This window comes from Lutra lutra, chromosome 11 (genome assembly GCF_902655055.1).
Source record: "Lutra lutra chromosome 11, mLutLut1.2, whole genome shotgun sequence".
Classification (NCBI taxonomy): Eukaryota; Metazoa; Chordata; class Mammalia; order Carnivora; family Mustelidae; genus Lutra; species Lutra lutra.
Window position 1 is genome coordinate 86,686,238 of NC_062288.1, and position 14,821 is coordinate 86,701,058.

A 14,821-nucleotide genomic window follows, 5' to 3' on the forward strand; every position below is an offset into this window, starting at 1 on the left:
GGGGGTGTCTGAGTGTCGCAGAGCTTACCGGTATTAGAACAGGGAAGCCGGCTACAGAGACAGAGCCGAGGAGTGACTCTCAGCTCGGGGTTACCTTGAACCGGTCGCAGGCTCGGTCAGCTCGGAGCGCGGCCGGAGGCCAGGATGACGGGAGTCATTGGGCGCTGTTCTCTGAGGGCGCACTGAGGAGTGGGGCCCCGGGCTCTCGGCTCCTCCGGGCCAGAGATCGGGAGGCTGCCATCTTCATTCCCGTCTTCCAGAACTCTACGGAAAGCGCTCAGGGAACAAAAGCTCCGGAAAGCAAACCCAGCAAACCCGAGCGGATTACTCAGCCCGGCCCTGGGTAAGGGTGGTGCAACTCCGCCTGGGGCAAAGACGCTTGAGAATCACTACAACAGGCCCCTCGCCCAGAAGATCAACGGGAAACCCAGCCAGGACCAAGTTCACCTACCAAGGAGTGCAGTTTCAATACCAAGGAGAGCGGCAGAATTCCAGAGGAGAAGAAAGCAAAGCACGGAACTCATGGCTTTCTCCCCATGATTCTTTAGCCTTGCAGTTAATTTAATTCTTTTTTCTTTTTCAATTTTTTTTCCTCTTCTTCTGCTAATTTTTTTTAACTTTTACCGTTTTCTTCTTTAACGTTTTTTAAATAGTTTATCTAATATATATATATATTTTTTCCTTTTTATATTTTTTATCGGCTTTCTTTTTTTAATAGTTTTTTTTTTTTTTTCTTTCTGAACCCCTTTTTATCCCCTTTCTCCCCCCTCACGATTTGGGATCTCTTCTGATTTGGCTAAAGCATATTTTCCTGGGGTTGTTGCCACCCTTTTAGTATTTTACTTGCTCCTTCATATACTCTTATCTGGACAAAATGACAAGGCAGAAAAATTCACCACAAAAAAAAGAACAAGAAGCAGTACCAAAGGCTAGGGACCTAATCAATACAGACATTGGTAATATGTCAGATATAGAGTTCAGAATGATGATTCTCAAGGTTCTAGCCGGGCTTGAAAAAGGCATGGGAGATATTAAAGCAACCCTCTCGGGAGATATAAAAGCCCTTTCTGGAGAAATAAAAGAACTAAAATCTAACCAAGTTGAAATAAAAAAAGCTATTAATGAGGTGCAATCAAAAATGGAGGCTCTCACTGCTAGGATAAATGAGGCAGAAGAAAGAATTAGCGATATAGAAGACCAAATGACAGAGAATAAAGAAGCTGAGCAAAAGAGGGACAAACAGCTACTGGACCACGAGGGCAGAATTCGAGAGATAAGTGACACCATAAGACGAAACAACATTAGAATAATTGGGATTCCAGAAGAAGAGGAAACAGAGAGGGGAGCAGAAGGTATGCTGGAGAGAATTATTGGAGAGAATTTCCCCAATATGGCAAAGGGAACAAGCATCAAAATCCAGGAGGTTCAGAGAACCCCCCTCAAAATCAATAAGAATAGGTCCACACCCCGTCACCTAATAGTAAAATTGACAAGTCTTAGTGACAAAGAAAAGATCCTGAAAGCAGCCCGGGAAAAGAAGTCTGTAACGTACAATGGTAAAAATATTAGATTGGCAGCAGACTTATCCACAGAGACCTGGCAGGCCAGAAAGAGCTGGCATGATATATTCAGAGTACTAAACGAGAAAAACATGCAGCCAAGAATACTATATCCAGCTAGGCTATCATTGAAAATAGAAGGAGAGATTAAAAGCTTCCAGGACAAACAAAAACTGAAAGAATTTGCAAATACCAAACCAGCTCTACAGGAAATATTGAAAGGGGTCCTCTAAGCAAAGAGAGACCCTCAAAGTAGTAGATCAGAAAGAAACAGAGACAATATACAATAACAGTCACCTTACAGGCAATACAATGGCACTAAATTTATATCTCTCAATACTTACCCTGAATGTTAATGGGCTAAATGCCCCAATCAAAAGACACAGGGTATCAGAATGGATAAAAAAACAAAACCCATCTATATGTTGCCTACAAGAAACTCATCTTAAACCCGAAGACACATCCAGGTTTAAAGTGAGGGGGTGGAAAAGAATTTACCATGCTAATGGACATCAGAAGAAAGCAGGAGTGGCAATCCTTATAGCAGATCAATTAGATTTTAAGCCAAAGACTATAATAAGAGATGAGGAAGGACACTATATCATACTCAAAGGAACTGTCCAACAAGAAGATCTAACAATTTTAAATATCTATGCCCCTAACGTGGGAGCAGCCAACTATATAAACCAATTAATAACAAAATCAAAGAAACACATCGACAAGAATACAATAATAGTAGGGGATTTTAACACTCCCCTCACTGAAATGGACAGATCATCCAAGCAAAAGATCAACAAGGAAATAAAGGCCTTAAATGACACACTGGACCAGATGGACATCACAGATATATTCAGAACATTTCATCCCAAAGCAACAGAATACACATTCTTCTCTAGTGCACATGGAACATTCTCCAGAATAGATCACATTCTTGGTCCTAAATCAAGTCTCAACCGGTATCAAAAGATTGGGATCATTCCCTGCATATTTTCAGACCACAATGCTCTAAAGCTAGAACTCAATCACAAGAGGAAATTTGGAAAGAACCCAAATACATGGAGACTAAACAGCATCCTTCTAAAGAATGAATGGGTCAACCAGGAAATTAAAGAAGAATTGAAAAAATTTATGGAAACAAATGATAATAAAAACACAACAGTTCAGAATCTGTGGGACACAACAAAGGCAGTCCTGAGAGGAAAATATATAGCGGTACAAGCCTTTCTCAAGAAACAAGAAAGGTCTCAGGTACACAACCTAACCTTACACCTAAAGGAGCTGGAGAAAGAACAAGAAAGAAACCCTAAACCCAGCAGGAGAAGAGAAATCATAAAGATCAGAGCAGAAATCAATGAAATAGAAACCAAAAAAAACAATAGAACAAATCAACGAAACTAGGAGCTGGTTCTTTGAAAGAATTAATAAGATTGATACACCCCTGGCCAGACTTATCAAAAAGAAAAGAGAAAGGACCCAAATAAATAAAATCATGAATGAAAGAGGAGAGATCACAACGAACACCAAAGAAATACAGACAATTTTAAGAACATACTATGAGCAACTCTACACCAACAAATTTGACAATCTGGAAGAAATGGATGCATTCCTAGAGACATATAAACTACCACAACTGAACCAGGAAGAAATGGAAAGCCTGAACAGACCCATAACCAGTAAGGAGATTGAAACAGTCATCAAAAATCTCCAAACAAACAAAAGCCCAGGGCCAGATGGCTTCCCGGGGGAATTCTACCAAACATTTAAAGAAGAACTAATTCCTATTCTCCTGAAACTGTTCCAAAAAATAGAAATAGAAGGAAAACTTCCAAACTCATTTTATGAGGCCAGCATCACCTTGATCCCAAAACCAGACAAGGATCCCATCAAAAAAGAGAACTACAGACCAATATCCTTGATGAACACAGATGCAAAAATTCTCGCCAAAATACTAGCCAATAGGATTCAACAGTACATTAAAAGGATTATTCACCACGACCAAGTGGGATTTATTCCAGGGCTGCAAGGTTGGTTCAACATCCACAAATCAATCAATGTGATACAACACATTAATAAAAGAAAGAACAAGAATCATATGATACTCTCCATAGATGCTGAAAAAGCATTTGACAAAGTACAGCATCCTTTCCTGATCAAAACTCTTCAAAGTGTAGGGATAGACGGCACATACCTCAATATTTTCAAAGCCATCTATGAAAAACCCACCGCAAATATCATTCTCAATGGAGAAAAACTGAAAGCTTTTCCGCTAAGGTCAGGAACACAGCAGGGATGTCCGTTATCACCACTGCTATTCAACATAGTACTAGAAGTCCTAGCCTCAGCAATCAGACAACAAAAGGAAATTAAAGGCATCCAAATCAGCAAAGAAGAAGTCAAACTATCACTCTTTGCAGATGATATGATACTATATGTGGAAAACCCAAAAGACTCCACTCCAAAACTGCTAGAACTTGTACAGGAATTCAGTAAAGTGTCAGGATATAAAATCAATGCACAGAAATCAGTTGCACTTCTCTACACCAACAACAAGACAGAAGAAAGAGAAATTAAGGAGTCCATCCCATTTACAATTGCACCCAAAACTATAAGGTACTTAGGAATAAACCTAACCAAAGAGACTAAGAATCTATACACAGAAAACTATAAAGTACTCATGAAAGAAAATGAGGAAGACACAAAGAAATGGAAAAATGTTCCATGCTCCTGGATTGGAAGAATAAATATTGTGAAAATGTCTATGCTACCTAAAGCAATCTACACATTTAATGCAATTCCTATCAAAGTACCATCCATTTTTTTCAAAGAAATGGAACAAATAATCCTAAAATTTATATGGAACCAGAAAAGACCTCGAATAGCTAAAGGAATATTGAAAAAGAAAGCCAAAGTTGGTGGCATCACAATTCTGGACTTCAAGCTCTATTACAAAGCTGTCATCATCAAGACAGCATGGTACTGGCACAAAAACAGACACATAGATCAATGGAACAGAATAGAGAGCCCAGAAATAGACCCTCAACTCTATGGTCAACTCATCTTCGACAAAGCAGGAAAGAATGTCCAATGGAAAAAAGACAACCTCTTCAATAAATGGTGTTGGGAAAATTGGACAGCCCCATGCAGAAAAATGAAATTGGATCATTTCCTTACACCACACACGAAAATAGACTCAAAATGGATGAAGGATCTCAATGTGAGAAAGGAATCCATCAAAATCCTTGAGGAGAACACAGGCAGCAACCTCTTCGACCTCAGCCGTAGCAACATCTTCCTAGGAACATCACCAAAGGCAAGGGAAGCAAGGGCAAAAATGAACTATTGGGATTTTATCAAGATCAAAAGCTTCTGCACAGCAAAGGAAACAGTTAACAAAACCAAAAGACAACTGACAGAATGGGAGAAGATATTTGCAAATGACATATCAGATAAAGGGCTAGTGTCCAAAATCTATAAAGAACTTAGCAAACTCAACACCCAAAGAACAAATAATCCAATCAAGAAATGGGCAGAAGATATGAACAGACATTTCTGCAAAGAAGACATCCAGATGGCCAACAGACGCATGAAAAAGTGCTCCATATCACTCGGCATCAGGGAAATACAAATCAGAACCACAATGAGATATCACCTCACACCAGTCAGAATGGCTAAAATTAACAAGTCAGGAAATGACAGATGCTGGCGAGGATGCGGAGAAAGGGGAACCCTCCTACACTGTTGGTGGGAATGCAAGCTGGTGCAACCACTCTGGAAAACAGCATGGAGGTTCCTCAAAATGTTGAAAATAGAACTACCCTATGACCCAGCAATTGCACTGCTGGGTATTTACCCTAAAGATACAAAGGTAGTGATCCGAAGGGGCACATGCACCCGAATGTTTATAGCAGCAATGTCTACAATAGCCAAACTATGGAAAGAACCTAGATGTCCATCAACAGACGAATGGATAAAGAAGATGTGGTATATATACACAATGGAATACTATGCAGCCATCAAAAGAAATGAAATCTTGCCATTTGCGACGACGTGGATGGAATTAGAGGGTATCATGCTTAGCGAAATAAGTCAATCGGAGAAAGACAACTATCATATGATCTCCCTGATATGAGGGAGAGGAGATGCAACATGGGGGGTTAAGGGGGTAGGAGAAGAATAAATGTAACAAGATGGGATTGGGAGGGAGACAAACCATAAGTGACTCTTAATCTCACAAAACAAACTGAGGGTTGATGGGGGGAGGGGGGTTGGGAGAGGGGGGGTGGGGTTATGGATATTGGGGAGGGTATGTGCTATGGTGAGTGCTGTGAAGTGTGTAAACCTGGCGATTCGCAGACCTGTACCCCTGGGGATAAAAATATATGTTTATAAAAAAAAATAAAATAAAATAAAAAAACATTAAAAAAAAGACAAAAAAAAAAGGAAAAGTAGGGACACTTGGCTGGCTCAGTCAGTGGAGTGTGTGATCTTGGGGTTGTGAGTTTGAGCCCCACATTGGGTGTAGAGATTACATAAAATAAAATCTTATTTTATTTTATTTTATTTTTTTTTTAAAGATTTTATTTATTTATTTGAGAGAGAGACAGTGAGAGAGAGCATGAGCGAGGAGAAGGTCAGAGGGAGAAGCAGACTCCCCGTGGAGCTGGGAGCCCGATGCGGGACTCGATCCCGGGACTCCGGGATCATGACCTGAGCCAAAGGCAGTCGTCCAACCAACTGAGCCACCCAGGCGTCCCTAAAATCTTATTTTAAAATGTATTTAAAAAAACAGAAAGAAAAAGGGAAGAAGGAATCTTGAAATCTAAGGAAAGAAGAAAAATATGAAGAAGCAAAAATATGCATATGTACGTTTTTTTCAAGTGCCTACGGAATAAATGCCAAGATAGACCATATCCTGAGCAATAAAATGAACATCAATGTTAAAGCTAATTTAAAGGTATTTAAAAAAGATTTTATTTTTTTATTTGAGAGAGAAAGAGCATGGACAGGGGGAGGGGCAGAGGCAGAAGCAGATTCCCTGCTGAGCAAAGAGCCTGACATGGGGCTGATCTCAGGAGTCAGGATCATGACCTGAGCCTAAGGCAGACACTTAACTGACTGAGCCACCCAACTGTCCCCCCATCAGTACAATTTATTAAAAAATCGAAACAGGGTGTTCTTCAACCACAATGGGATCAAACGGGAAATCAAAATAACAGGAAAATCTCCAAACCCTTGTAAATGAAACACCACACTTCTGAATAATTCATGGATCAGAAAGATAGTCTCATAGGAAATAAAAAGGTACACTGAACTGAATGAAAATGAAAATACAACATATCAAAATTTGTGGGACACAGCTAAAGCAGTGTTGAGAATTTTACAGCACTAACTATATGCATTAAAAAAGAGGAAAAGTCTTAAAATGATAAGCTAAGTTCCCACCCTCAACAACCTAGAAACAGAAGAACAAATAAACCCAGAGCAGAAGGAAGGAACAATACAGATGAGAGCAAAAATCAATGAAATTTTAAAGACCACACGCTTGTTCTTCACAAGTATCAGTAAAATGGACAAATCCATAGCAAAGAAAAAAGGGAAGAGACACAAATGAGCAGTATCAGGAATGAAACAGGGCCTAGCACTTCAGACAACAGAAGAATAATAAGTGAAGATTACAGTCCTACACACATAAATTTAAAAACTTGGATGAAATGTACTAATTCCTCAAAACACACAAACTACCACAACTCACCCAATAGGAAACAAATAATTTGAATAGTCCCATAACTATGAAACAATTAATTTCAAAATTTAAAAACTCTCAGGAAGGAAATCTCTAGGTTCAGATGGTTTTACTAGAGAATTCTACCAAATGGTTAAGAAAGAATTAACACCAATTAACCAATTAATAACAATTAACACCAGGGTTTTTTGTTTTCTATTCAGTATTTTTTCTAATGGTGTGTTATTTTCTTAAATTGAGGTATAATTTACATATGATAAAAGTCATCTTTTAATTAAAAAAAATTTTTTTTTTTAAGAGAAGAGAGAATATCAGTGGGAGTAGGGTGGGGGAGGAAGGGGCAGAGGGAGAGGGGGAATCTCAAGCAGGCTCCAGGACCAGCTCAGAGCCCAATACCAGATTCGATCTCACAACCCTGAGATCATAACCCAAGCCAAAATCAAGAGTCAGATGCTTAACCAACTGAGCCACCCAGGCGCCACTATAAGTCACCGTTTTTAAGTGTACAATTCATGGTATACAATCTCTTCCCAAAAACAGAACACGAGGAAATACTTTCCACCTTATTTTATGATGCCAGTATTACCCTGCTACTAAACTAGACAAAGACAGCACCCCAACTGCCCAAAAATTACAAACTAATGCACGTCATTAATATAGACACAAAAATCTTTAGCAAAATAATAAACAGAACTAAGCAATATATAACAAGAATTACACACCATGACTAAGTGAGGGTTAGTCCATGGATGTAGCAATAGTACAATATTTGCAAATCAAGGTAATCCACCATATTAACCAGCTAAAAACAAAATCATGTAATTATATCACTTGATGCAGTAAAACCATTTGTTAAAATTTAATAGTCATTCATGATGGAAATTTCTCAGAAAAATAGGAATAGGAGGAAACTTCTTCAGTCAGATACAGCTAACGTTATACTTGATGACGAAAGACTGAATGCGTTCCCCTAAGATCAGGGGAAAGACAGGATGTTTACTCTCATCACTCTTATTTGACATAGTTCTGGAAGTCCTAGCCAGTGCAATATAAGGCAATAAAAGGAAATAAAACACATACACAGACTGGAAAGGAATAAATAAAACTTTTTTGTAAATGACACCACTGTCTACAGAGAAAAGCCCAAGGTATCTACCAAAAAACCCAAACAAACAAAAATCAAAACAAACAAATAAAAAACCCCAATAAACAAACAAACTCTTCTTGTACCTAATAAGTGAATTTAGCAAAGTCCTAGGATTCAGGAGAAACATATAAAAATCAGCTGTAATTTCTATACATTAGCAATGAACACAATGACACCAAAATTAAAAAGATAACATCAATTACAATTGCTAAACAAAAAATGAAATACTTAGGTGTAAATCTAACAGACATGTAAATCTAAGAGACAGGATACTTACGCTGCAATTTGTCCCCCCTCATGGACACCTGTAACCACAGATAGTACCAGACCCTGTATGTACTGTTTTCCCTACACTTATATACCTACGAGAAAGTTTAATTTATAAATTAGGCACAGTAAGAGGTTAACAACAATAACTAATAATAAAAAAGAAAAATTATAATACATACTACAATAAAAGTTATGGGGGGACGCCTGGGTGGCTCAGTTGGTTGGACGACTGCCTTCGGCTCAGGTCATGATCCCGGAATCCCGGGATCAAGTCCCACATCAAGCTCCCAGCTCCATGGGGAGTCTGCTTCTCCCTCTGACCTTCTCCTAGCTCATGCTCTCTCTCACTGTCTCTCTCAAATAAATAAATAAAATCTTAAAAAAAAAAAAAAGTTATGGGAAAGCGGTCTGTTTCTCAAGACATCTTATACTCTTCCTCTTGTGATGATGTGAGATAATAAAATGCCTGATGAGAATTAAGTGAATGACATAGGCATTGTAACGTAGCATGAAACTACTATTGACCTTCTGAGATGCATCAGGAGAAGAAGTGTCTGCTTCCAGACTGCAGATGACCGCAGGTAATTGAAACTGGAAGGTGGGAGGCAGCGGGGGGGGGGGGGGGGGACTAGTATACTATAGTAATGGACTGGAAAACTCGACATAGTAAAGATGTCAGTTTTTTCCTAAATTGGTATATGGGTTCAATGCAACTCCTATCAAAATCAGAGCAGGGGCGCCTGGGTGGCTCAGTGGGTTAAAGCCTCTGCCTTTGGCTCAGGCCATGATCTCAGGGTCCTGGGATCGAGTCCCGCATCAGGTTCTCTGCCCAGTGGAGAGCCTGCTTCCCTTCCTCTCTCTCTGCCTGCTTTTCTGCCTACTTGTGATCTCAGTCTGTCAAATAAATAAAATCTTAAAAAAAAAAAAATCAGAGCAATGCTTTTTTTGTAAATGTAAATGAGATTATTCTAAATTTTATATGGAAAAGCAAAGGAATTGGAATAGCTAAAATAATTTGTAAAGAGAAAGAAAGTGGGAGTAATCAGTCTAACCAATTTTAATCAAGCCTGTGAGATAGTGGTAGGACAGACACATAGATCAATGGAACAGAAGAGAGAACCCAGAAATGGATCCACATAAATATGCTAAACTGTTCTCTGACAAAGGTGAATGTGCAAAATTCAATGGAGGAAAGGCAGGCTTTTAACAAATGGAGCTAGAGCAACTAGACATCCATAAGCAAAAAGTTAACTCTGATCTAAGCCGCATATCTTGTACAGTAATCACCTCAAAATGTTTTGTTTTCTCTTTTTGTATTTTTATTATTTATTTATTTGCGAGTGAGCGAGCGAGAGCAGGAGCAGAGGTGAGGAGCAGAGGGAGAGGAAGAAGCAGGCTCCCCACTGAGCAGGAAGCCCTATGCGGGACTCAATCCCAGGACTCTGGGATCATGACCTGAGCCAAAGGCAGAAGCTTAACCAAATGAGTGACCCAGGTGCTCTCTCTTTTTTTTGCTTCTTATTTTTTCAATTTATTTTATCAAAGTGTATTGTTGACTTAAGTGTAAAACCTGAAGCTATAAAACTTTTAGGAAAAAACTTCGATAGAAAATTTCTGGGATCTAGTCTTGGCAAAGAATTCTTAGACTTGACAGCAAAAGCATGATCCAGAAAAGGAAACCTGATACACAGGACTTCACCACAATTAAAAACTTAGGCTCTTCAAAGACCCTGCCAGGAAAATGAAAAGACAAACTACAGACTGGAGAAAATATTTGCAAACCATGCATCCAACAAAGGACCAGTAGCTCAAATCTATAAAGAACACTCCACATTCAAGTTAAAAAGCAAACAATCCAATCAGAACACAGGCAAAAGACATGAAGAGATAGTTCACTGAGTCAGATATACAGATGGCAAATAAGTACATGAAGAGCTGTTCAACATCATTAGCCATCAGGGAAACACACATCAAAACGGCAGTGATATGCCACTATTCATCTAGCGGAATGGCTAAAATTAAAAATGGGGACACCACCAAATGCTGGTGAGGATGTGGGGAAACTGGAGCATTCATTCATTGCTGGGAAGAAGGTAAAATGGTCTAGCTACTCTGGAAAACAGTTTGGCAGTTCCTTAAAAAACTGCAAATGCAACTATCATCTCACCCAGTAATTGGACTTCTGGGAATTTATCTGGGAGAAATGAAGACTTATATTCAAACAAAAATCAAAACATGAATGTTTATAGCACCTGTATTTGTAAGAGTTAAAAAGTGGAAACAATCCAGACATCCTTCAACAGATAAATGATTAAACTGTGGCACTTCCATACCATGGGAATACTACTCAATAAATTTAAAAGTATCAACTAATAAATGCAACAACCTTAATGAATCCCCACAGAATTATGCAGAGTGCAAAGCCAATTAAAAAAAAAGTTGCATATTGTATGATTCCATTTATACAGCATCTGTGAAATGACAAAATGATAGAAATGAAGAACAGATTAGTGGTTGTCAGGGGTTAAGGAGGGGGTGAGGGTAGAAAGCGGATATGCCTTTAAAAGGACAGCATGAGGGATCCCTGCAGTGCTGGAAATGTTCTGTATTTAGACTTGTATGTGTCAATGTCAGTATCATGGTTATTATACTATATAGTTTCCATAAGGTGTTACTATGGGAAACTGGGTAAAGGGTACATGGGAACTTTCTGCATGATTTCTTAAAATTGTGAATCCATAATTACTTCAAAATAAAAAGTTTAATTAGCAAAACACTACTTTAAAAATCTGGGGATATAAAAGGCTATTAGCAATTACTATGAATTACAAAAAGCAGACTTCAGTATTTTAATTAAAAAAAAAGAAGAAATTAATTTCAGGTACTATTTATTATTAAGTCAAATTTTAGTTATGAATTGAGGAATGGAAGGGAAAGAAATGGGTTTTCATTCACAAATCCCAATTCAATTTCCAGGAGAAAAATCTATGGAGATACAGACAAACCTATATATCTGAAATAAACCTCAGCTCTTAAAAAATTTTCATTTTAAGAAGGTTCTAAAAGAAATGCATTCCTTTATAGTTGCCTTTTAAATGTTATCTGGACCCCTCAGAAAAAATATATGGCATTTTTAACCAAAGTGCTTCCTTCACAGAATAGCTTATTCCAAAGGAGTGGGTCACAGATACAGTTAAGGGGGCAGGGGGGCAGGTAGAGATGGAGGAATTGAAGGCATTTGTGGTAGAAGGAATGAGGCTCAGGGAAAAGCTGGGGCAGCTGGCCGAAGAGACAGTGGCCAGGCTTCACACCAGGTCTCCTGATGTACCACTGACTTCTGCACCCTGTATTCAAACCCTTGTTCTGTCTCCTTTCATTGAACTTGAAGTAAATGACACAATCTCTGTGTCACAATTTCCTCCTCCTCAAAAACAGAGATAAAATTTTCTACCTACTGTCAAACAGGATATTTGCAAGGATAAATATCTATACAGCTTGGAGGAGATGTTTGAAAGAAAGGTCCCAAGAAATTGTATCTGCAAAGGTGGTTCATTTAAAACATTCAATTGAAGTTCATTTTATATGAGCAAGCTTGCATAATGGAAGACAGTAATTTCGAAGGAGACTGGAGGAAGGGAAAAACAAAATGAATGAGAATCAAACCAAGTCAATATCTTGTCTACATCTCCTTGGTTGTCCTCAGGTTACCCGTGGCAAATTCAGCATTGCCAAAGGCATGTGGTGCCCGAATCCACTAGCAAAACCTTCTCAATAGAATGGATTTGCCACAAAGGACTATGAATGGTTGAAAAACGAAACAAATAAATCAAAATCTCAAAAGCCTGCAAATCCACTAGGGACCCGGGGAGTGATTAAGCTCTTTGACCACAAAATTCACAATTTACACTCATCTTTCTATGTCCCGTAGTCCATAACTTTGCATGTAGCTGGTACTCGGCAAGTACTAAATTGAACAAATGTATACAGATACTATTATTCCAAGTTTAAAGGAATATACTTGAAGTGTTTCAAAAGAGAGGTTTATTTATTTATTTAGGGGTATTTATTTAGCCTCAGCCTCGTAATTTATTGAACAAGGCTTTTATCAGTTTTTCAATTTATAAGGAGCTAAGTTATGTAAATAGAAACTTTTACTGATAATCTGAAGGAAAAAAAAAAAAAAGCTTTCAGAGACAGAGCCTGAACCTGGAAGGCCATGGGGCTGGAATGTGAGAAACCCTGAGCGTGGACTGACAGCAGGTATAACAGCCTGCTTCTTGCCAGTAATTTGTAATTGGATTTTTTTTTTAAGTTTTAATTTTCTAATATTTACTCACCAGTATCCAGTCTTGACTTGATATGCTGATACCGTGGATTCTGTGGTATTCTTTTGGTCAGATACTAAAAAATAAGAAAATTCACAAGTAACTGAGTTAATATAAAAGGGTGACAAAGGAAGGAAAGAATCAGATATTTAAAAAATAGAACGGATGCTAAAATTTCATCAAATTTAAAGAAGGAAGGAGCTTTAGAGGTCCACCTGTCCCTTCAGTCAAGAACTCTTCATGACAGCATTTCCCCCGGTGAAGATGGTTATCTTGTTTCTGTCAAAATATTTCCTTTTTTTTTTTTTTTTTTTGTCAAAATAATCTCATAGCACGAGTAATTTGGGGGTGGGGGTGAAGAAAAACTCTTAAAGATGATTTCTGACATTGAGCCAAATTAGTCTCCCTCTAAGTTCCATCCAATCCACTGTCACAACCCAGAATAAGACACCCCCCTCCACCCCTGCCTCAAGAAATCTGTGAAAATAACTAAAGGCAGCTCTCTCACCCTTTTTAGTTTTACTCTTTGTACGATGATTTCTAGGGCATTGCCCCTGGATACCCTCCAGATTTTATCCATCTCTTCCCTGAAAAGTAGCACTTGGACCCAGACCTGGGCACTGTGCCCAGATGCTGCCAGGCCAGGACCCGGTTTGGCAGTCCTCCTCTGCTGCTTGCCGGGGTTCTGAGGCTCCACAGATGTCACTACAATGGTGTCCACTCTTGGGGCAGCTGAGGCTCTCCGCGGCCCAGGGTAAGTCTGTGGTCATCCAAAAACGGCTATTGTCCTGTACTCTGGGAGTGAACTCGAAGTCCAAGCACAAGACATTTATGCATATTAAGTTTCAGGGGTATTGGCGAAAGCCATCAAAGTGAGGGGAGGCTGGTGAATTGACATTTCCAGATACAGCTTTCTTGCTTGGGCCTTTTTCTGGCCTACAAGAATGAACATCATTCGCTCAGTCACAGGCAGCTGTGGAACAGGAAACTAAAACTGGCCAATACGCTTCTGGCTTCATCTTCCGCCCCTCTCGCACGTGTTCCCTTATTGATGTTGCCCGAGTGCTCCCCGAACTTGCGGCGCTCACTTAAGTCTCCAGGCTTAACAAATGTCTGCCTAGAAAGCCTTTCCTTGACTTGCCCTTAGGCAGAAACTTACTTCCACTGTAAGCTGTCCAAGGTGGAATCAGGCATTTCTTCTCCCTGGCTTCCAGAGTACCCTGTATCCCTGTTTACAACCTGAGCTGCTTCTCTAGATTTCCTCAAATCTGTATTCATCCAGGACCTAGTACGCGGCGGACACATTTACTGATATGCAGTCAACAAATGAGTATCTAGAATGCAGGGTATAGGGGCGCCTGGGTGGCTCAGTTGGTTAAGTAACTGCCTTTGGCTCAGATTATGATCCCAGGGTCCTGGGATCAAGCCCCACCCTGGGCTCCCTGCTCAGTGGGGAGCCTGCTTCTCCCTCTGCCTGCTGAACTCTCTCTCTCTCTGGCAAATAAATAAATAAAATCTTATAGTATCTTATAATAATCCCCTGCTTCCTTGGAAGAGAATACCAAACTTTATTATTATTATTTTTAATTACTGTAATTAATTAATTAGAGAGATAGTGAGAGAGGGAGCACAAGGGGGAGTGGGAGAGGGAGAAGCAGGCTTCTTGCTGATCAGGGAGCCCGATGTGGGGTTCGATCCCAGCCTTGGGATCATGACCTGAGCCGAAAGCAGACGCTTAACAACTGAGCCACCCAGGTACCCCTATTATTTATTTTTT

At 39.4% G+C, this 14,821-nt stretch overlaps 1 protein-coding gene across 1 annotated transcript in view; it reads right to left on the bottom strand.

The window, feature by feature from the left end:
- Positions 1-14,821, bottom strand: part of CEP41 (centrosomal protein 41) — a 53,930-nt gene that overhangs the window by 25,995 nt on the left and 13,114 nt on the right. The window contains exon 2 of the mRNA XM_047695712.1: positions 13,057-13,120. Coding sequence (XP_047551668.1) covers positions 13,057-13,120 — 64 coding nt within the window. The remainder of the gene's footprint in view (positions 1-13,056; positions 13,121-14,821) is intronic.